At 24.0% G+C, this 23164-nt stretch overlaps 1 protein-coding gene across 23 annotated transcripts in view; it reads right to left on the reverse strand.

Annotated features, from left to right (window-relative positions):
• Nucleotides 1-23164, reverse strand: part of LOC129947033 (voltage-dependent calcium channel type A subunit alpha-1) — a 115784-nt gene that overhangs the window by 27931 nt on the left and 64689 nt on the right. For 19 of the 23 annotated variants that reach the window (XM_056057444.1, XM_056057449.1, XM_056057446.1 and 16 more), the window contains 7 exons: nucleotides 18456-18599; nucleotides 18088-18289; nucleotides 17660-17824; nucleotides 13863-13973; nucleotides 11666-11749; nucleotides 4175-4357; nucleotides 274-368 (listed from right to left, as the gene is read on the reverse strand). In XM_056057444.1, the coding sequence (XP_055913419.1) occupies nucleotides 274-368; nucleotides 4175-4357; nucleotides 11666-11749; nucleotides 13863-13973; nucleotides 17660-17824; nucleotides 18088-18289; nucleotides 18456-18599 (984 nt within the window). Of the gene's footprint in view, nucleotides 1-273; nucleotides 369-3275; nucleotides 3368-4174; nucleotides 4358-11665; nucleotides 11750-13862; nucleotides 13974-17659; nucleotides 17825-18087; nucleotides 18290-18455; nucleotides 18600-23164 lie in introns of all 23 variants that reach the window. The other 4 variants (XM_056057456.1, XM_056057453.1, XM_056057465.1 and 1 more) reach the window with 2 other exon arrangements.

Below are 23164 nucleotides of genomic sequence, written 5' to 3' on the forward strand. Positions count from 1 at the left end.
ACTATAGATTATTATGTAAACAATTCCAAGTGTCTCTTCTCTAAGGGAAGGATTTTATCTTTTTGAATGGACTGCCTATTGCGTCACGGACACTGATAACTATAAAAATTCGCTAAGAAAAACTATTTAAACAAATTATTATGAACTTATCATAGTAATGCTATAAATGTCTGGTCTGCATAATTAATTTTTTGATATTATTTTCATCTAACTTTTTTTTTCGGTTGTAGTAGTAGTTGTTGTTGTTGTTGAATTGGACAATAGATTACATACCTGAACAGCAACATGACTCCTTGCACAAACGATTGGAAGTTGTTGTGTCTAGTTATTGACTGTTCCGGTGTACTTAGTTTGATATTTCCAAACACCTATTTGCAATGTAATAATGTTTTTTTTTTTACATAAAAAAGAATTTCAAAAATTAAACAGAACCAAAAATCAAATCAAAAATTAAATAGAAAAAAAGAAACAAAAAACAAACAATATTGGTTCATTGAAAAATCAAATGATTTTTGTTCGCTGAATTGTATATATTTTTAAAATATTTATTTTTGTTAGGTATAGGTAACTTAAAAAGTATTATGTATAAAAATAAAAGAAAACAAAATAAAGTTGTTTAAAAAAAGTATATTATTGTTTGTGTTTCTGTCAGCGAGTATTAAATTATTCTAAATTGATGATTTAACAAGCTGTAGTACAATTTTGTTTAAAATTAATATTTCCAAAACGAGGTTAATAATTATTATATTCAAGTTTTTGTATTTTTTTTTATCTATTTGTACTGTACTTACAGAATTTTAAAAGGGTCAATATTGTATTAATACTTATAATAATAAATAGATCAAAGAACAAGTTTTTAAATCAAATATTTATGTTTATATTTTTTTCTATTGCTATAAACAAAATAATGTATTATAATATTGTTGATGTGGTACGAGAGTTTCAAAGCTATACACTGTCTTGTTAACGAAGAAATGCAGGAAAAGGGTTCTTTTATTAATATGAATCCTACGTAACGTTTTTTTTTTGTAAAAGATAGGGATTTGCGGTAAATGAAGATTTTTTACTTTGTACAGGACAAGGGTCTACCTTAAGGCTAGATGAAAGAGGACTAACTACATAATGGATTTTATTTTTTGTTAATAACATATTCAATTTTTGTTTAACAGGGAGTTTTTACAACCATTCCAGTAAAAAAAATAAACAATAAAAGACAAACAATGAATATTGAAAATCAAACATATATTAGTGTTTATTTTTTGTTATTTACTAACAAACATGCAATTATTATTTCAAAGGAGGGTATTATGGTTTATTTATTGTTTGGAAACTTTACTCTTGGGTTATATTTAGTATCGAAGAGAAGAGTACTTATAATATTCTTAAATATATAAAAGTAAATTGTAAAGAAAAAAATATGCAAGAAGCCATTTTCAAGAATGAACGTATAAAATTAATAAAAACTTGGATGCTTTAGAACAGAAATTAAATAAAAAAGTAAATAATGTTTGAGATAAATTAAAATATAATTATTTAACAATTTTTTTTAAATAAAATTCATTCGAAAACAGAAAATATAAGTTAAGTTTTGAAAATGGTTATAATTAAAATTAAAAAAAATTTAACCGAATTTTGTTTAATCCCACCAAAATTTGTTACACTATCGTTCTATTCTGTTTTGTTTTCGTTGCTTCGTTAAGATACATTTTTTGTGATAAATGTTCCTAAATTAAAATGAATACAAATACCATTTTAATAGAATAAGGACGAATTATGAAGTACTTTTTTAAAAAGCTAACTATTTTAAAAATTCTTCAAAATTAGCTTTGCTTTATGGAATAACTAAATCAGAACAGTCGAACAAAGCAAATTTTAGTCCGAAAGGAAGTAGCTAAGAATTTCAAAACTTGTATTTGTTCTTTTTAATTCCAATTGCATTCCTTTGTTTATTGCAATTGAATTTGAAAAATATCATCCTTTAGCTATTATCAACATTTTTAAGTATATTTTAGACTTTGGAGGTTTTGAGTGATTACTAATAGAATATTTATGTATTTGATAAACTGTCAATTTTTCCATTAAATGATCAAATTTATTCTAAAAGAAAGCCGCTGAAAATCTGTCCTCTTTATTTTTCAAAATGGATATAGTTATAAAAAATCTAAAATTAACAAATACGAAAGAAAACTTCAAGGCTTTTAAGACTATTAATAAATTTGTTTAAGTCACAAATTTGCACGTTGTTTTCTCATTTTGGATGCAATTAAAATAGTCGGGTTTTTAGGTGGAGTCGAAAGTTTCGGATGTTAAGTTCAAAAATCGATTCTGTTTCAGTTTTTTAGTGTAAAGCACTATACACATTTCTTTTTTTTGGCATAAGAATATACATTTAAGACTTCTGAAGTGTTGAAAGTGGCAAAAGCAAAATGAGTAATTTAACCAAGTCTTGATAATTATAGACTCAACTATAGCAAACATAATTTCCTGTTCACTTGATATACATAATTAAAATCATAAATTGAAGATGTATCAAAATTGTTGTCATGTAATTTGTTTAACAAACACAAATGGGTATTGAATGCATTTTAAATTGTGCCTTTGCTGCTAAAATTCATTTTGTGAACATACAAATTCTATCCTTGCCCGGAAAAGTGTCCGGTATTATTAATTGCTCATATTTATAAAACTACTGAAGTGAATTTCAAAAGCCCTTACCAATTAAGTAATACATCTTTAGAATATAAAATAATAAAGTTAACTGAAAATTGCAATAAATCTGAGAATAATTTTTGTGAAAAATATAGTTGTTTTTTTTTTCAAAACTACTAGAATATCTAAAATGTATCATAGAACACACAACCAAATTTACCACTATTACTACTTCAACAAACTGTGTTAATTTATAAAACAAATACAAAAAAAAAAACAAAGAAACAACAATTTTTTTAGTTTCTTGAATGAGAATAAAAACAAATTAAAATACCAACAAATATTTTTTCAAAAAATTATTAACAAATAATTAAAAACAGAAAAAAACAAACAATCATACAAACATAAATATGAAAAGCAAACAAATAAAAACCAGAATTTATTATTTTACGTCTCAAATATAAAATTTATAAAAAATATTTATATATGAATGTAACCCATATACTTTCTTTTGTAAATTTAGTTATAGATAATAATTATAAATAAATTAACTTTGTAATTACAGTTAATAATACTTTAAATAATTACTTTTTCTTTCAATACTTGTTTTAATCAACATTTTTTACCGAAAAAGCAGCATGATTCCTCCAAAGAACGATTGAAAATTATTATGCCTGTTGAGCTGAGTATCCGGATCATATTTTATATTTCCAAAAACCTTTATTTTCGTATACACATTTATGTATAATATTTTTTTTTGTTTTGTTTTTTGTTTTAAATTTTACATTATGATTAAAATAAAAACGAAAGAAAAATATTTTAAATCATAAATATTGTTTTTTGTCTTTTCTTTATAAAATTATAACTAAAATTTATTATTTTTTTTGTTGGATTCTAAACAATGAAGAAAAAAGATGGACTGTGTGTATATTGGAAAAATAAGAGGGGCTACTAAAGGTCCTTTTTGTTTGTTGTTTTTTTAAGTTTATTATATTTTCAAAGGCAATGCCATTAATTCCAAATTTCTAAGGATATTTATTTTGTATCTATGATTTCTATTGAAAAAATATTAATGGCTTTTTCATTCTCTACGTATAAAGTATATCTAGGTATTTAAAATCTCTAGGGAAAGAAATATTAAAATTCATGTAAAAAACGGGCCCTTGTCGGCAGGTGGAAATTGTTGTTGCAAACCTAATCAAGTGTAGGTATCTAAGATTTGTTTCAATCAGTGATTCTTTGTGTGTTCTCGCTACCAATTTATTAAAATTTGATTTAATGTTGTGTTGTTTGTTCGATATATAAATATATGTGAATATTTTTTTTTTTCAATTTTTTACTACTATAATCTTTTGACCCTTTTAGATTTTGAAAATTAAAAATTATTTCATATATTATTTTGAAACATAAAAATAAAAAAAAATATATTCATTATTAAAACTCAATTAAATCACGATAAAATTATTCAACACAAAAAGGAAATCAAAAATGTATTTATTGTTTCAAATATTTTAATGTAACTTACCTGCATGCCAATAATGGCATAAATAAAAAACAGCATTGCAATAAGCAAACAGACATAAGGAAGTGCTTTGAACGATTGTACGAATGTCCAGAGTAAAATTCGTATCGTATATCCTTGGCGGAGAAGTTTTATGAGACGAGCGGCACGAAACAATCTCAGGAAGCCAACGTTTATCGAACTCGACTGGAATTATCATAGTTTTAAGAAAATTAGTGAAACAAAATAAAAATTTAATTTATATTTAGTAAATCTAAGGATTTAGTTGAGAGATAGAGAGAGCATTACAATTATTCATCATTATAGATTTTTTTTTCATTTAAATATTTACACATTTATTTATTATTTTTATAAAGTCAAATTTAAATTATATAGTTAAAATGAAATTTAGAAGGATAGTATTATGGTAAATTTTTGGCATACAACACTTCCAAGAGTCAGAGTGCATCAGAATTATTTAAAATTTGAAAAAAAAAGTTTTCACTACTTTATTAGAAAAAGTTTTTGTTTTATTTTATTAAAATGCTTTTCAATGGCACAAGCAATTCAATATAGGATGATAGTGATATTTATATATATAAACAAAATTCCTAAGATCATTCAATTCATTAAAATGCGAAAAAAAGAGTTTTTGTTTTTTTTACTAAGAATTAAATTTTTACAAAAATATAAGTCTAGAAGTTTTATTTTACATTTTTTTTCCTATTTTATAGAAAATGTTTGTAGAGTGTAAGGAAATATGTTATATTATTTTTTATTGAATGTTAATTCTCCTTGGAAAGTGTTGTAATCCATTTATACTAAAACAATAAAAAAATCAATAAAACCAAAATAAAAATCAATACTAACTAATAAAACGTTTAACACATAAACTATCAACTAAAAATGTATTAGTATTCATGTGTTAAGTTTTAAGTTAAAAGGGAAATAAAAATTCAATACAAGATATGTTTGTTTTTATTTAAACTATAAAGAATCTATGTATGTTTTCAAAAATGTGGAATTAGTTAAGACCAATTTGTTTAAAAAAAAATTACTTATTCTATTGTTTAATTTTGTCAAAAACGCTTAATTTGTCTTCTTTGCCTTTGTATATTATTTGCATGTTAGAAAAACTTTAAATAATATTTGTGTTTCTGTTTTGTAAAGTTTTTGAACAGTTACTGTTTGAAAGGTCTTCTAAAATGTCCTCACAAGAATACTGATTCTTTCTTTTTCTTGAATAATTTATAAAAAATTTAGGAAGAACTCCATTTGTGAAAAGTCCAAAACTTCCAAAGGGTACTTGTAAAATTTAAGCTTTAGCCAAAGAAGCTTATGGAGGATTTTTGTTCTTTTAGGTTCAAAATCGAAAATTTTAATTTATTTTAAGAAGTATTTTTTAAACACATGCAGAATTGCATTCTGAGAACAGAGAAGTTTTATTCTTAAAATTATTAGATAAACTCTAATATTTTATATTTAATTTTGACAAAGACAAAGTAAACACATTAAATGCATTTTTAAAAGTAAATTTTTTTATTTACCACTTTAACATTAAAACACTAAAAATAACTAAATAATGTTTTTTTTAAAGTACTAACAATAGGATATAAAGTATATGAACTAAACTAGATGATAGTATAATAATATTTAATTTATTGTAAAAAGGGAATTAAGAATAATTCTTAAAAACTAATAATCTAAATTATTATATTTCTATGATGTAAAGGTTAAGTATAAGTATGTATGTTTATTATTCTAAATTTAAATGTGTATGGTAACCTAAGAAGAACAATCTGAAGAACCTGATTGGTTTTCAAAGATCTTATTAAAACAATAAAATTAATTGTTTGAAATAATAGTTTATTTTTGTTATTTTTAAGTTTTTAAGAGTCAATTTAAATGGTATCTTTTCTCAAGGTTCAAGCTTTATTTGTTGTTTGATGTAAGAGAAAAGTAATTAATATTTTTGCATTTGGATCGGGACTTAGAAATTAGAAATCAGGTATTAAGGACAGTTTCACAAATATGAAAATAGACAAAGTGCAATGAAAACTATTTCAATATCAAAATTTCAATACTTTTCTGTTGTTTTCAATTGGTCGATATTTTCTCTTATGTTTACATACATATATATTTTTTTAAACAAACAGTCTAACAATCTTAAAAACAAGTCAAAATTTAAGTGACTTAAGTTATTAAAGTAAGTTGGTTTCATAAAAATGCTTGCTTATACGGAATACATCACTTATGTGAAATTTATATAAGTAAACAAATATTGCTTGATTTAAAAATTCACCTAAGAAGATATTTGATGGTTGACATTTTTGTAATCTTTTGAGGTTTTCTGTGATTTAGAAATTAAAATGTCAATACATTTCTGCGTGTAATATGAAAAAGAGAACACTCAAAATTCTTTATTCTGTTACGTTTTATTGTTGTTACCTCAACAATTTTTGTTTTTGAAATAGCCTCTTTGCAATAATTACAAAAAATGGAAACTGAGTTTGACTAAATAAAACACTTGGCTAAGAAAAAAGTGTTTGGAAAAGCGGCTTTCTCGTGCCTGTAATTTTTAACAATTTAAAAGAAACTCATATTAAATTCTTTACTAACATTACAATGAATTATTTTGAAAACAAATATAAAATATTAACTTGACTCTTTAATTTCTTTAAAATTCCTTCAATTCCATGTTCACTTGTCCAAATTAACCAATCAGATTATTCAAAATGTTTTAACAAATAATCAAAATTCAAAATCTAAGCTCCAAAGAGATAAAAGAATAGAATATCCTTTATCCATCAGTGTCTTATGTTGGTAAGGATATTATCTCTCGAACTCATAATGAAAGTATCGAAAGTGGTCTATCGAAAAATACTTAACTACAGAATCAAAAGGGGCAGCAGGGCTTAGAGGATTTATTTTATTTTTTTTTGGTTTAATTTTTGGCCAACGTTGATTTTATGTTTTTATTAAGAAACTTCTAGATAGAAACAAAAAGCTTGATTAAGAAAAAAGGTAGATAACACATCTAAAGGGAGCGGACAGAAACAACATTATTGAGGTGAATCTAAAAGTAATGTGATAATATAATACACAAAAATTCATTTATAGAAATTTAGTTACGATATGGTTTTTTCATTTTTTATGGATCGATCAATATTGGGAGTGAAGCTAGGCTTTCACTACGTTTAAGCATTACAAGTATTATTAATTAATATTTTGTTTTAAATTTAAGTAGACAGTTTTAAGTTAAGAGTATAATTGCGTCTAAAAAAGTTCTTCATCTAATATAGCAAAATTCGTTGAAGTTAAAATTAAGTTTTACATTATTAAAATACAAATACAATTACTGAGCTTTATTTAAAAAAAAATACGGTTTTCATTACTTTTTTAATTTTTACTTACGTCCTGATGTTTGTTGGAATTGGATATTTGTTTGTATATTCGAATTCAGTTGATATGTTTTTTTGGATGTGATTTTTTTATATTCGGTATCGAGTTTTAATATCGATATTCATATTTGAGATATATTTTTGAGTGATGTTTTGTGTGGTTGTTTTTTGATGATGAAATTTGACAGATTAGAGCAGTTTTGTATATTTTTTTTAGTTTAAACAGCGCAAGCAATTTTAGCATTCACATTCGAGATATTTTATATAGTTTGATCGATGATTATTATTTTTTTTTTTATTTTTAGTTAACACATACAGAAGAAGTTGTAACAGTCACGGGCATCATCAAATTTAAGAAATTTTTTTAGTTTCATTCAATATAGAATTATTTTTTTTAATTTTGATTTTTTTTTTGCAAAATAAAGAAGAAGAAATAAATGCATTTATCAGATATTATTTAAATCGATATCTTGAAAATGGCATATCAAAATTTGACAACAAGTTATAATAAATTATTATTATGAGCGATAACATCCAAATAATTTCTACACGGCGCATTATTTTGCCAACAAAATTCTATTCTAAAGACGTTTTTTGTTTACTCTATTTTAAATAAATTTTCTCTAAAAAGCATCACTAGCAAGAAAGGATGATTTTTTTTTTAATTGGGTCTAATTTTTAGCAGGGCTTAAAGATAAATTCAAGGCATCTAATTTGTAATCAAGAACCAAGCCAACTATATTTTTGAACGCAACAAGGGATACAGATCAATGTAACAGTATATTAACGATAGAGCATTGTGTGACAACCCATCACATTTTGTAATTAAATAAAATTGTATTAAATAAATAAAAGAATGATTTAAATGTTAATAGACAAAATTAATATTGATGAATAATATAGTTTGAAGTGTGTAGTGTATGTTAATGAAATGATTTTAACATTCATTTGAAATCAAAAATACCATTTGTGCTTTAAAGGTTTATTATTTAATGGATTTTTAATTAATTTTTCTTAAAACTTTTAAAAATACATTTTTAATACTCCAAGTTTATTAAATATTTCTTATGAGTCGAAAAGAAAAATCAAATATTACGGATTAGAAAGAAAAACTGTCATTTTAAAGTAAATCTTCAAGTTCCGTTTTTAGCACTATTCAGGAAGAATACAAGGAAAAAATTTCAGAAAAGAAAAAATTTAAGAAATACAATTAAAATGTTAATGATTGCGGTTTTTTTTAACTTAATTGTAAGTATTTCAGAAAAGTTTACATAACATTTCGTTTTTTTGAAAGGATTCCAAAAAGTTGAATTTTGTAGGAGGACTTAATTAAAATGTCAATTTTTAAAAAAAAATACTCTTAATCTGGAGCAAATGGAATGGAACAAGCAATTTTTGTGGGGTGAGGGAGAAGGAAATGATTTCTTTTCAGAAAATACTTTTTTGCTCAAAATACTCTCACTTTTTAAAAGTATTTAATAAATACCTCTGATACTGAAGTTTTCATGAAGGGTAAAGTTTTCTTTCAATGGAAGCTAAACCTAAAGTGCTCAAATTTTAGTATTTTGGCTCCAAAATCTACATTGTTTGGCTGTGTTATTTTTTTCGCCATTTCGTTTTTACAAATACTGGATACTAAAGTTTTCATATAAAGACTATTTCTATTTTGTTAAATAGTTAACTATTCATTAAAACGTTTTTCAACTTAGTTTTGAGTTATAGGAAGTTACCTAAGCTTTAGGACTATAAACAAAAAAAACTATAACCACTAAAAAACAAATATTAGTTTTTTTACTACTTTTCCATACTACTTTCATTATTTTCAAAAACTATGATAGAATATTTTTGATCTCCAATTACTTACTGATGGATCAGTTGACTGTGTGTATTATGAAAGATGAATTATAAGGCGATTGTTGTTTTGATGAAGTTTTATTCATATTTATAAAAAATATTTTGAAAATATTGTGTGTGTTTTTGATGTTGTTTATTGAATTGTTTGTAACATGAAGAATAAGAATGATTGTATCCAGTGAATGTGACACATTTGTTTATGAAATAAAAAAACGAATAGAAAAAAATGAAATAATTATCCATTTAATTTTTTTTAATACTTTTATAAGAAAAATAAAATATTTGGGGATGGGTTCACACACAAGTTTTATAGATTCAGTACCTACTTAAAAATATATTTTTTTTAATTTTAACGATACAGTTTATAAGTAGGTAAACAATTGTATTTTTTTCTTTAAATGAGAAACAGCATACAATAACTTAATATTATAACAATAAAATGACCTATTACATTCACAAATAGGCCTAAGTCAATTCTAGAAAGCAATAAGAGTTTTAGTTTACTAGCTTATGATAGCTTATGAATGAAAATTACTAACTACTTTTATAAATGAATAAGAATAAAGAATAAGTTTTAATTATTGATATTTGTATTTAAAAAAATATAAAACACAAAATAAATTTAAAAAAAAATATGGCAAAATAAATATATTTTAAATAAAATCAAGAATAAAAATAAAAAAATCCTATTTCCAAAACTAAACTGAAGATTTTCTGCTAGCAAAAAATGATACCAGAAAGTCTGAAAATTCAAATTTAAATTTAAAAATAACTGATTTTAGTTTTCGTGATTTGTTTAAAATTTAATAATGTATAGGTACTTTTCTACGTACTCTAATTTGTTTCATTTTGAAAGACGACTTTATTCCGAATATTTAAAATTCTTGTGTCAAATCAACTCATTTCTTTCTTTGATTTTTTTAATAATTTGAGAAAATAATTTTCTCAATTAATATTTAATTTTAATAAAAAATAAATAAAACCAACTGATTCGTAAACGAAAAATTTACAAAAATAAAATTTCAATGTAAGAATTAAAAAACTACTTAAAAATAATTTGTTTTAATAATTAAGAAGAAAAAAGATCTATTCACAGAAAGCTTAAAATCAATACAAATATCAAAATCTTTTTTTAAATTAAAATAAAAAATAAATAATTGAATTTTTTCTAATGATAATAAGATAGTTAAATCTAACAAGCTATAATGAATTAATGAAATATCGTATATGTTTTATAATAATGTGTGTGTGAGGTGTTGTACTTACATCGTGCTGTTGTTTTTTTGATTGTTGTTGTAGTAGTTGTTGTTGAGCGATAAAATTATTTGTGTATTATTTTATCAGGAAAAAGTTTTTTAATCATTGGTTTTTTTGCATTTTTTAAATTCAAATAAAAAAAGTTCAATAAAAAAAAAATTGTATTTTTCATGATTTTTGATAGATTTTTTTTGGTGTTTTGTTGTTGTATATTGGTATTTTTGTGTGATTATGTATTCGACCCCATATCGTATTCGTATCAAATCAAATCAAGAAGTATGAAAAAAGGAAAATTAAGAAAAAATATATTTTGATTAATATAAATTCGATTGTTTCTTTTTATTAAAAATAATAAAATAAATATTTATAATGTATTTTTCTGTTTTGTTAGTTTTGGTGGTTTCTATCTATAATAATTATTTTTATGCACATAAATGTATGATTAGTGTTGATCTAAATATTTATGAATTTTGGTGTTAAAAAGAGTGTCACTCAATTATATATATATATAAGATCGGTAAAGAGTAACTCAGCACATCCTTGAAATTGTATGGGTTAAGAGATTATTTATGTTTGTGAATACCTAATTATTATTATATGAAAAAAAAGTTATTTTTAAGATTTAAAAAAATAACATAATTATGCTTTTATTAGTTCTATATATATTTTTGTATCCTAAGAAGAAAATCTATTATTATGATTATTATTGTATATAAGAATTATAAATGTAAAATATTTGTTAAACAAAATTAATTTATTATTTTATAATGTTTGTTTTTTTTTTTATCTATTTAAACTTTGGCGAGAAATTTTAATGATAATCTTAATTCTAAATTCAATTAAAAAAAAAATATCAAATTATGTATATAGTCTATATAGAAATATCATGGCAAAAGATATATGTTTATGTATTTTCAACCAAAACACTTGTGTAGGTATATTTATATATGCGAGTATATTGTTTGAAATACGTAATGATATTAATAATACAATAATTGTTTACCCCAAATTCCATCCACAATGCATCAATGATACTGCCAACAACAGTGATCAAATCAAAGATGTTCCATGGATCCTTAAAGAAATTCTGTTTTGAAAATTAAAACGAAAAAAAAAAAAAAAAACGAAGAAAAAAATGTTAATATTGTATTAAAAAGGGTTTTTGAATAATAAGCACACTTTGCTGAAATTTACAAATGCCACAGTTTACTTTATAAAGTTTATTTTATTTTAAATATTAAAATATTTTAATACGTATAGTTTATGGTTAATTAAATTAAACATTGAAAATGAGGTAAGAGAAATGAAGAAGTACCATTGTGCAAAAAATAGGAATATGTTTTAAAACAAAAATGAGTAAAAATGTTCATTATAAAACAAATTAATTTATTTGTTTTCCTATAAAATCCCTTTCACAGCAATAAAATAAGTCAGCAGTCTATACAAAATTTAGAACTTTGATGTATTTTGTAGATTTTGAAAAAGGATGTCCTTGTTCGACATCAATCAATTGCTTCCAATTCCAAATTTAAACCAAACCTTTGGGTAAAAAAAAAATGTTGAAGAACACAAGAACGTATTTTTGCAAACAAATCGAATAATAAACTGATTTTTTAACATAATATTACAATTTTTGTCAGTATAACTCCAGAATACTTTTGTATTCCCCATATTTTGAGTATTGTTAAATTATTTTTAAACATTGTTGACGTAATTTTTTTAAAATTCTTTCTTTTGTATTATAGTTATTAAAACAATAAATGTTTAGTTAATAAAAATATTCTTTAAAAAAAAAAATAAAATAAATATCAGACTTTAAAAGCTCAAAACAATTTAAGTAGAAATAACTAATAATTTAAATAACCTAAAAAATATGTAACACATTTAAAGCTTTAATTGATATTCTGAGCATAAAACACCAAAATGAATTCATACGTAGAAAAAAAAACAGTTTTAGAATCAAATACATCCCTTAGATTCTATGTGGTATACCAACCTTACATCCAAAAGCTATTATTTTTAAGATGGTTTCCAAAAAGAAGAACAATGTAAACACCAAATTCATGTATGTCAAGATGTCGATTTGGGTAGGCGGTGCATCGTGAAACTAAAATAAAATAAATGACAATTTTGCAAAGTTCGGGTTTTGATTACCTATTTGTTTTTTCTTTGTTTTCCTTTTATTGTATATTTTGAGGTTCTTTTAGTTTTGTAAATGTTAATATATAATAAATTAAAACTGAATTTCGTCTGTTTGCAGCCAACATATTTTTTGTAATAAAGTTTTTTTTTCAACCTTTTAACATTCAAAATAAAATAGAAATCTAATCGAATTAACAAATGCTTTGAATACAAATCGTAGATTTTAACTTTTTTTTTTAAAGAAATACAAAATAAATATGTAAAAGACCTTAAAACGAATTATGATGCATTTTTCGTTTAATTTTTGAAAATGAATTATAAATTTTAAAACTAAGGAATTTCGATCTAGTTTTATGTTAGCTACATGCAGCGAAGACACCTTTTCGTAGTACTTCTTTTGATTATTCAAATAATTATTTTTAAACATTTATTTGTTATAATAATTTCTAATTTTTATCTGAGAACTAGTTTTATTTATTGTTAATGTTAAAAATGTGTGTCAAGGACGTGTCTAACGTGATGTCTGTTTAATTTTTTGAAAAAGTTGAAAGTGTGTGTTATAGTTAATAGATATAAAATCAGATAGTTTTTTAATTTAGGAAATTAAAATGGAAGGAGTGAAGTAAAGAACATGCTCTTTATTAATTTACAATCAGTGGTGTCCTCACTTTGCTTTAAGTAGTATGCAATATCTTAAAATTATAATTTAAAAATAAAAGAACATGCAATTATTATGTGGCAATATGGTGCGTTTTTAAAGGCTGGATATAAACATGCTTTGATGGCTAAAAATGATCAATATCAAAGCACTTACCTTGATCTTTTTTCATGGTGCATTCACATTTGATAAGGACTTAGGAAAAAACTTTTGAGAAACAAGGACTAAATAAGTCCTAAAATAACCCCTACTTCTGAAAATGTATCTTCTATTGTGACTTACAATAATTGAAAAATTTATATTTTTCTCAAAAATCTTTTAAATTTGTGTAGAATTGTAAATTTCAGCTTGGCACCTTTTATTTAAATAAGTTTGTTTACAAAAACAAAAAAATACCCACCTTTACACCAAATCCGATTATTTTCAGTACTGTTTCAACACTGAACATTCCAGTAAACCCCATGTTGATATATTTTAAGGATTTTTCATACATATCGCCTTGGTTATGATACTATATTATGGAAAATCAATTTATTTATTGTTAATAAATACAAATCTTCACTAAAGAAGAACCTTTCCTTTTGAATTAATTGTTATTACATTTTTGTGTATATTATAATTTATTGAATACAATATAAACGTTGTATGTTGTGTGTGTATGTTTAAATTTGTACTACCTTATCTAGTTGCTATTTTTATTAACAAATAATTTATATTAAACAAAGAACTATTTTCTTTCAAAGAAAAAAAAAACAAAAAACTAAATTAATAAATAAATTTCGAAATTTTAATTTAATATGTTTTTTTTTTTTTATTTTATTATTTTATATATACTTTCCTCCTAAGGTTCGAGCATTATAGTTTAGAAATAAAAATATATGTACGAAAACATGCAACAAACATTAAAATGTATATTATACACACATAGTAGGTATATTTTGTACATTTTTTTAACATAATATTTATACGAGCACAAACATTCATATAAGTATGTTATAATATTGAAATTGATCATGATCATGCATTTGTTTAATAATAATTTTAAGAAAATTGAAATAAAAAATAAATAGGCCTAAGTAATAAATAAAAACCCTTTTAAAAACACATTTTGATGATTTAAAGCTTGTTTTTTTTTTTATTGTTTTTCATTATGCATATAGAAAATCAATAAATGTAAACATATATGAAGTGTTATAATGTATGAACGCCATTGTTTTTACTATAACAGTGTACCAATCATATTCACTGTTTTTAAGAGAGAATTTTAATAAGATTTTTGAACCTCGATTTTGAATCAAAATAAACACACTTTTTTAACCAACAACAATGCCACCCGTAGTAAATTATGTTATATAAAAAAATATAAAAGAAATTTAAATTGGTAAATTTATACATTTTTTGAGAACTAGGTTCACTATTTCGAACGTCTACTGTCCCTTAAGTTCATTGGATGTCAATCATTGGAAGGGAAAGACAACCATAAAGGTGTGTTTTTTGTTTAAGTACCTGCATTCTTATTTTTTCCGCACTATTACTTATTATCCTAGTAAATGAAATATGTACTTGAAGAAGAGGGGATTTAGGGACAATCCCTTTTTTGAACCCATAATTGTATTGCCCGTCTAATTTTAACATGTAAGGAAGGTTGTTAGTAATTTGTTGTGTTCCTTCTTCTTAGGAAAACTTAAGGGATGGTTTGTGATTGTATGGAAGATCATTTAATTTTTAAATAATATGCATGTACTCAAGGGGATATTACTACCCTTATTATGCTGAGACACAGTGTGAGCACAAGGGAGCGAGGGTTTAAAAGGAGGTGTCGGTACACATTGATTCTGAAATGCAATGACTGGGAAAGAAGAACTGTGGAAAGTTATTCGATATTCTAGTAGTATAACAAAAGTACGACCCAACTTGGGCTCGATGGTACACTGATGAGCATTCCTAGAAAAGCGAGTATTAATGTTGAAATGTTTAAGGGGAGGGATATAGTTCTAGAGCATAAACCGTTAAAATAATGGATAGAAAGGTTGAGACAAGAAACTCTACTTTAAGCAACGTTATATGATCAAAGTTCAATATCGTCCAAGAGGCAGGAGCGCCATCTCTGTAATAGGAGTTATACTCAAGCTTTGGACGTTTATAAGTCTTGTAGTTAACATGAAGATCAGATTGCGTTAGAGAACCCAAACATAGTGTGGAATTTTTGGGGACATCGTGTATAAGATCCTTCCGGTACCGAGAAAATAAAATATCACAGCATTGAGTTGTCTAATTATTAAATTCCATGCAGTTTTTTATTTTCCACACACAGTTTCACATCCAAAGAACTTCGCACCAGAAAGCCACCGTCTCTTTTATGTTTATCCATTTTATGAAACAAAGATTGCTCCATTGGCTTAAAATCTTTTCTTTTGAATCAGGGTCAAACTTCATCTTCATGGTGAACAAACGAGTTTGGAATATGGGTGGGTTTTTTCACGCATACTCTATCAAATATAGTAAACCAGAACCAGTTGTCTTGTGCACCTTGTAGCTTAAGAAGAATGACAGCATATGATTGGGATTTTGGGAATGGTTTTTGTTAGGCTGTACTTCATATTATATATATTCAAAGGTAACTTCATTGATTGCAGTTCATAGTATAACACACTACACTCGACCTACACTGAAGTTGAAATGTATTTTAAAATATTTTAACAAAAAGTTAAGTTGCATATTGAATTTTTAAATAAAGTCAAAAAACAAGTCAAAATACTTTTGACAAAATTTGTATTTCATTTCATGTCAACAGCGATGAAATCTTGTCAAATTTGACATGAAACGGGTCAACTGGGCAACACTGGACAGAACAGAACCTTTGGACTTGAGCTCATCCAATACTACTTATATTGAACGTTTCGAAAGGTAATTACTATTCCAATGAAGAAGGGATTAATGAAAACCGAAGAAAAACTTTTTCGAGTCTGATGCAAAACCCTATCAAATGCTTTTGCAATATCAAGTGCAAGTTCAATAATCTCATTTTGGGATTATAGCTCTTGAAAATTGAAAAGATCTTCACTGTTAATAACACATTTAAATTTTTTCAGGACTAATAAAGAAGCTTTCATTTATACAATTTTATGAATTTCTAATATCACAAGTAACCATGATAATTTGTTAAAAAGTAGTAAAATTTAAAAAAATAGCAAATTGAATTCCGAATAGATTTGATTCTATTAATAAGATATAATTTTTAAGTATTCGATTTTTCAAAATTGTATTTCCTAACTAAGAATGTAGTTTTATGTATGTATACATATCAATATTTAAACAAATGTGCTAAGAACTTATAACAAGACAAACGTGTTAATTTATAAAACAAGTACACATAAATAAAATAATATTAATGTTATGATCCTCAAAATGAAGCAACACTCTTGTAAAGTACATTTTATATTCTTTTCGTTATATCAAAAAATTGCTTTTTCCTTAAAAAGTTATAATTTCTTATTTAAATTACCACAATATACTTTCTGCTAAAACATTAAATTTATAATTTACTCAATATTATTTAAATATTTTACGGTGGTTTTTGACTGATTTACCGGTCGTTGGGTCCTTGATTTTTTTAACTTCAAAACTAGAGTAACTTTAGTGCTTTAAAACGCTGTTTTGTGCTCGCAATATCTTATTAACTAACATAATATTTAAAAATAAAAGCTAACGCCTACAAAAAAAGGGAATGTGCAGATATAAAAAATAAAAATATACTTTATTTCATGCAATTTATTTATTTACAGCAAAACTAAAAACTATCGTGCATATAAAATAAAAATAAATTATTATTTATTCCTTATTTTTACATACACAAACAACAATTTAGCAATGTATTATATTATTGTAATACTATATATATATAAAAAAAAACATTGTTAAAAAGAGCAAGTATTGTGTATTTTGTAAATAGATTTTAAAGTTTAGGTTATTCAGTATTATTAATGTTATTGTTTATCCAAATCGGAAAATATTGTAACTTTTAAGTATAAATGTCAGTGTATACGAGTGAGAGTAAGAAAGTGTTTGTTTAAATAGAGATTTTCTTCGACCTTTATTTAAAGACATTTAAATTATACGTTTTTTGTTCAAAATATTTCAAAATAGATGATATCATATTAAAATGATATATAATTTTTCTATACATATTTTACATACCTTCATCATAAGTAATAGCGTATTGAACACAATTAGCATCATTATAAAATACTCAAATGGTGTTGAAACTACGATTCGCCACACTTTGTATTTGAAAGTGTTACGATTTTTCGGCATATAACGTTCCAGAGGTCGAGCACCAATCGTAAAATCTATGCAAGATTTCTATAATAGAAATTTTTAAACGAAAAAGAGAAGTTTTTAGTTTTAGTTTATTACGAATTGTTCATGTTTTATTATTGTTTTTCTCATTAAAGAATAAATAAATTTATTGTAACATTATAACAAGATAGAGAATTTTTAACAAAATAAACCAGAGCTGTCTTCTTAGTGAGAAAGAACACTAACATAAATACCTCTTTTTTTCTACTTCAGTACATTATTATACTTTCATCCTAAATTTATATAATTTAAAAAGTTAAACTCACCTGATTTTTATCGATTTCACCATCTTGCAACTCAGCCTCGCCTTGCTCTTGAAATGTAATGATAATCAAGGCCACGAAAATGTTAACGAAGAAGAATGGAAATACTATGAAATATACAATATAAAATAAGGACATTTCAATCCGGAAATTTTGAATTGGACCCCTGTTTTCATATGTGGCTGCCATTGAATTTTGAAGGACTCTATATTATTTTCATTTTGAAAGGAAAGTTAAATACATTCATGTTAATTAAATATATTGTATAAAAATATAAAAATAAGAATTACTACAAAAGACGTTGTTTTTTGTTATTAATATTTTTTTTTTACTAAAAAATATAGATTTTCAAAAAGAAAATTATATCTTACTGAGGCCATCCTTCACCGGTCTGTACAGCGAATAATGTTAACATGGCAGTTGCTACATTATCGTAGTGAAAGTTTCGCGTTTTCCAAATCCGCCGTTCCTCTCTTGGTAATAGTTCATCTTCTTCATATCTGAAGAAGGAACCCCTGGTAATTATATCAAATTTCGTGTGAAAATTGTCTGCTTGTGTGTTTTTTATTTATTTAAATTTGAATTTTTATTTTTGTACAAAACATAATTTGTTTTATATGGTTGCAATTAGGCGTAAAAAAATAGGAAATGTTACAAAATCGATTACAGAACATATACATTTAAACCAAATACACATAACGTTCTTCATATTTATGAAAATAAGCTCAAAATACAGTTCTGCATGTAGTTTGTTTTTGTTAGTTTTACGGTAGCTTAATAATGCGAGTAGAAGATAGTGTGGACATTGACATTGACATTAGCACGGATTTTACGGATACGGATATTTTTTAACGTTTAAACATTCTAGACTTAGTATGTATATGAAATAATATATAAATAGCCTGTTTATTTTTTTTAATTGTTATGGGACGGCTAGCACACATAGTTAAAATTATAATAAATATTTTATAAAAATATTGGATTGAAGCTTTCTGGGGTATGGAAAGGGGGTTTTAGTGTTGTTGTTTGTTTAAAGGTGTGAGGGAACACACAGCACACAAATATTATATTGCGGACAAAAAACACAACTAAAAATTAAAAAATTGTTAACTAAAATATACAAACAGGATTCTCAAGCTGAAGGTCATTTTCATTTTCATATTTTTTTCTTCTATTTTTATAAATAAATGTTTTTTTTAAGATGACAATAAGCTCTTAAACTAATAAAAATCTTAATTAAAATTTAAACAAAAATATACCGCTTATCTTTTTCGTATGTATACAGGATGAGCCATAAATAATAAGAATATAAATTTTTTAAATTAAAAAAATATATTATATTTAAATATAAAGTTGCTACGAATGAAATTATAATTGTTTGTGATTCCGAATATATACTACACATAAGTAAAAGTTCAAGATAAATATTAAAAACATTTAAAAATGTTGGAAAACAATTAAATTTATCTTAATTAATTAAAAATTAAACTAAAAATGTTGCAACTGCTTTGGATTAAGACGTAAAATCTTCAAGTCAATAGAATTAAAAATAATAAATTAATTGATTTTTCGTGTAAATGTTTTGAAATAAATCTAATTTGAATATAAGAATAGACTTGAATTCTATTGCTTCTGTGTTAAAATTACAAATTAAAAAAATTCATCGTTATTCGTGAGAAAAAATTGTGCTGTAAGAAAATTAAAACAATTGTGAATTACAACAAATTAAAACAAATTGTGCTTAAAATTTATGACCCACCCTGTAAATTATACTTTATTATAATTTTAAGTTGCAAAAAATATTTTAGCGTTTTATAATAACTGTAAGAATATTTTCTTATATATTTATAAAAAAGTGATTGTAGCGTGTCCTTAAAAAATATTAAGTTTATTGTTATTATTAGATTCTATAAAAAATGATTTTATTTTTGAATTAGTCTTTTTCTTTTACTGTTAGCTTCGTGAATGATGATATTTAGCTTATTAAGAAATCTTCTGGCAGTAGTATGGTTGGTATGGTAAACTTGTGTTACTTTTATAAAAGCTTAGGTACTTGTGACATCAGATACAAGCAATAACACAAATCTTATTAATTTTCTGTTGTAGTTTTTTTGGATTTTTTTGGAAGCTAGTGCGTAACTATATTTGTTTTGCGTGAAGTCTTTCTGTATTATTTTGACTCAAAGCCCTTAAAGGCAAATAGTGTTCGATGATAATTCCTAAAATCTGACGCATGTGCTCATAAGGATTTTATGGATATTGAAAAAGTTTCTGACATTTTGAAATAAGTATTTTCTGATTTGTGTTTAAGGCAAATGGAATTAGTAACCTAATTTTTTTAATTTTCCTCCGTAAACCTAATAATTTTATTTACTTTTGATTTTTTGTATAAAATATCTAGAATTTTACATCTTTCATATATTGGACACGGATTTTCTTTTCTAGCTCCTTCACTATAAAATATTTTTATTTTTTTTTGAAAGTGATACCTTATCCAAAAATATCTTCAATAAAATTACAAATTTAACAATTAAAAATAAGCATATCTTAAGGATTTTCCTATGCATAATAAACTAATTTGCAGTGGAATTTTATTCATATATATATGTATTGGTTATAATACTTTTATCTATGACAATCTCTATAAAATTATTTGCAAATAATAAAAAATAATCAATAAGCCTGTTTGTTTATAATAAAAAAACTGTGTTTTTAATGTAGGTTAATTTTTGTGTCGAGTTTCATATTTCTCGACGAAACAAGCGCGTATTGAAAAAGCGAAACTTTACTCGATCCTGTCTTTGTATCTTTCGCATCTGAAAAAACTTTATTTTTTTTTAGTTTTTAAAGTTTTTCATTTTTATAAAAATGCGATTAGGCACAAGATTTTAAATACAAAAAAAAACTTTGTATATATTTTTAATCTGAAATGGTAAATATTATAATAGATAGTAGTAGTTTTTAAATAATATCTTTGTATTGCTCAATTATTTATTTATGATTATATTTATATAGGTATATATATTTAATTGAGTATATAGTCGAAAAAAGTTAACGCAACAATAATATTTATATATTTTTTATAATTATGCAACAAACTACAAGAGTTAAAAAAAAACTCAACAAGAAAAAGCTAATTTTTATCGGCCAATATTATATTTGATAAGAAATTACAAAATTTTAGAGTCTAATTGTTAAAAAAAAAATTATGTATCAACAATATATTATTTGAAAAACTAATTAATTTTGTATTAAAAATGTATTTAATTTGTACTTATTTTAAAATTAATCATTTTCGGAAATTTAAATTTGTTCAAATTTATTTTTAAACTTGAAATGATCTTTTTTTGGAGATTTATTCTAATGACAATAGTAATTCTTATTATGACCTTAAAAATCTCATATTCGAATCTTTTTAGTACTTAAAAATTTGTTATCAATTAAAAAATTGAATGCAGATATATTTCGGTAAAAATATGTCTTCAAAAATTGGATTTTTAAAGCGAGAATGATTAAATACCTTTTTCCAGGTTAGTTTAACCAACAGTCCACAAAATCACATTTTATTTTGAATAAGTAATTTTTTAAAGACATTCTATTGTTTGCCTTTTTAAGTAAACATTTTTAATACAAATAAGGTTGATACATAAATAAGAATTGGTAAAAATCTATTTAAATTGTAATATATGTTAAAAAAATAAACAATTAACGAGAATATTAATTAGAAAGCCGATATTTCTATATTGGATTTTTTTATTTTTATTGAATACAAATTTGCAAACTACTACCAACAGAAAAAAAATGTTTTTATTTTCCGAAAAAAAATATCTTGAACCAGATACAAATATATTTTTGTTTTGCTATAATTTCAAACAAGTAAATCGAAACACTATAACTACTCGTATTAAACTTTATAGAAATTAAGTTTAAGCTTTTAAAAATAACTTTAAATATATTTTAATATCACTCAGACTAAAATAGACAAATTTAACTAATTTCCTTCATTCGAAAAACTTAAGAATAATCTTTTGAGGCTATTGTTTTTTTATTTTCAATATTTGTTTGAAAAATTGTTTCTATTTTCTTTTTTGTATGCCTGTATTTATTTATTTTATAATTGCAACTTAATTTTTTATTAATGTTTTTATCAAAATAAAATATCACCTTTTACTAGATTGTCATCAAATAATATAAAGTAATTCAAGAACGCATTTCATGTTAATCTAAGAAGAGGTTAAAAAGGTAACACTAGATTCGATTTAAGAAAAACGTAAATTTTCTACAAAAGATAGACAGAGGAAACATATTTATTATAGTTTTTTTCTACAACTATATTTTATATAAGTAAGGGTAAAGTATAAAATAATATAGAGATATTATCTATAAAAAAGACAGTAAAGAAACTAATAGTTGTTTTTTATATATTTTAGGGGAAAATGTCAGAGTTTTAAACTTAAAGTTTCGAAGCGGTCATTCTAATTCACTTCACACAGACTATTTTATTAAGGCAAGTTGCGTGCTCTTTGAAGTATATGTATAACAAATTTAAAAAAAAGTTTTGAAATACTCTAAAACACTACTATCTTTTTGAATATCCAAAAAATGATAACTAGCTATCTTGGATTATTTTGCTTTGCGAATTTTCAAAACTTTTTTTTATTTATTTATAAAAATTAGGTAATTCTTAAAGCAGGTGTTAGACATAAGGTTTTAAGGTAAATCTATCACCTACATTTAAATATTTTTTATTTACATAGTTGGAATCGCTTAAAGAAAAATAGTCACGCACTGCTCAATTCAGTTTCTAAATACAAACACATTTTTGTATAAAGGTAGACAATAAATTGAATTAGGATAAGTTACACATAGATTAAAATATATATTACACACGCGAAATATCTACAGGGCTGATAGTTTTTGTTTCGAAAATGAAAATTTAAAATATATTAAATTTATTAAAGATGGAAATAATAATGCAACAAATATAGTTTATAGCAAACACCGATAGGATAGACAGAGATCTTCTATAATTTTTAGCTTTTTTTTGTCAATTAACTACAAACAAAAAACACAACAAACT

This window comes from Eupeodes corollae, chromosome 2, assembly GCF_945859685.1.
Source record: "Eupeodes corollae chromosome 2, idEupCoro1.1, whole genome shotgun sequence".
NCBI classification, from domain to species: domain Eukaryota; kingdom Metazoa; phylum Arthropoda; class Insecta; order Diptera; family Syrphidae; genus Eupeodes; species Eupeodes corollae.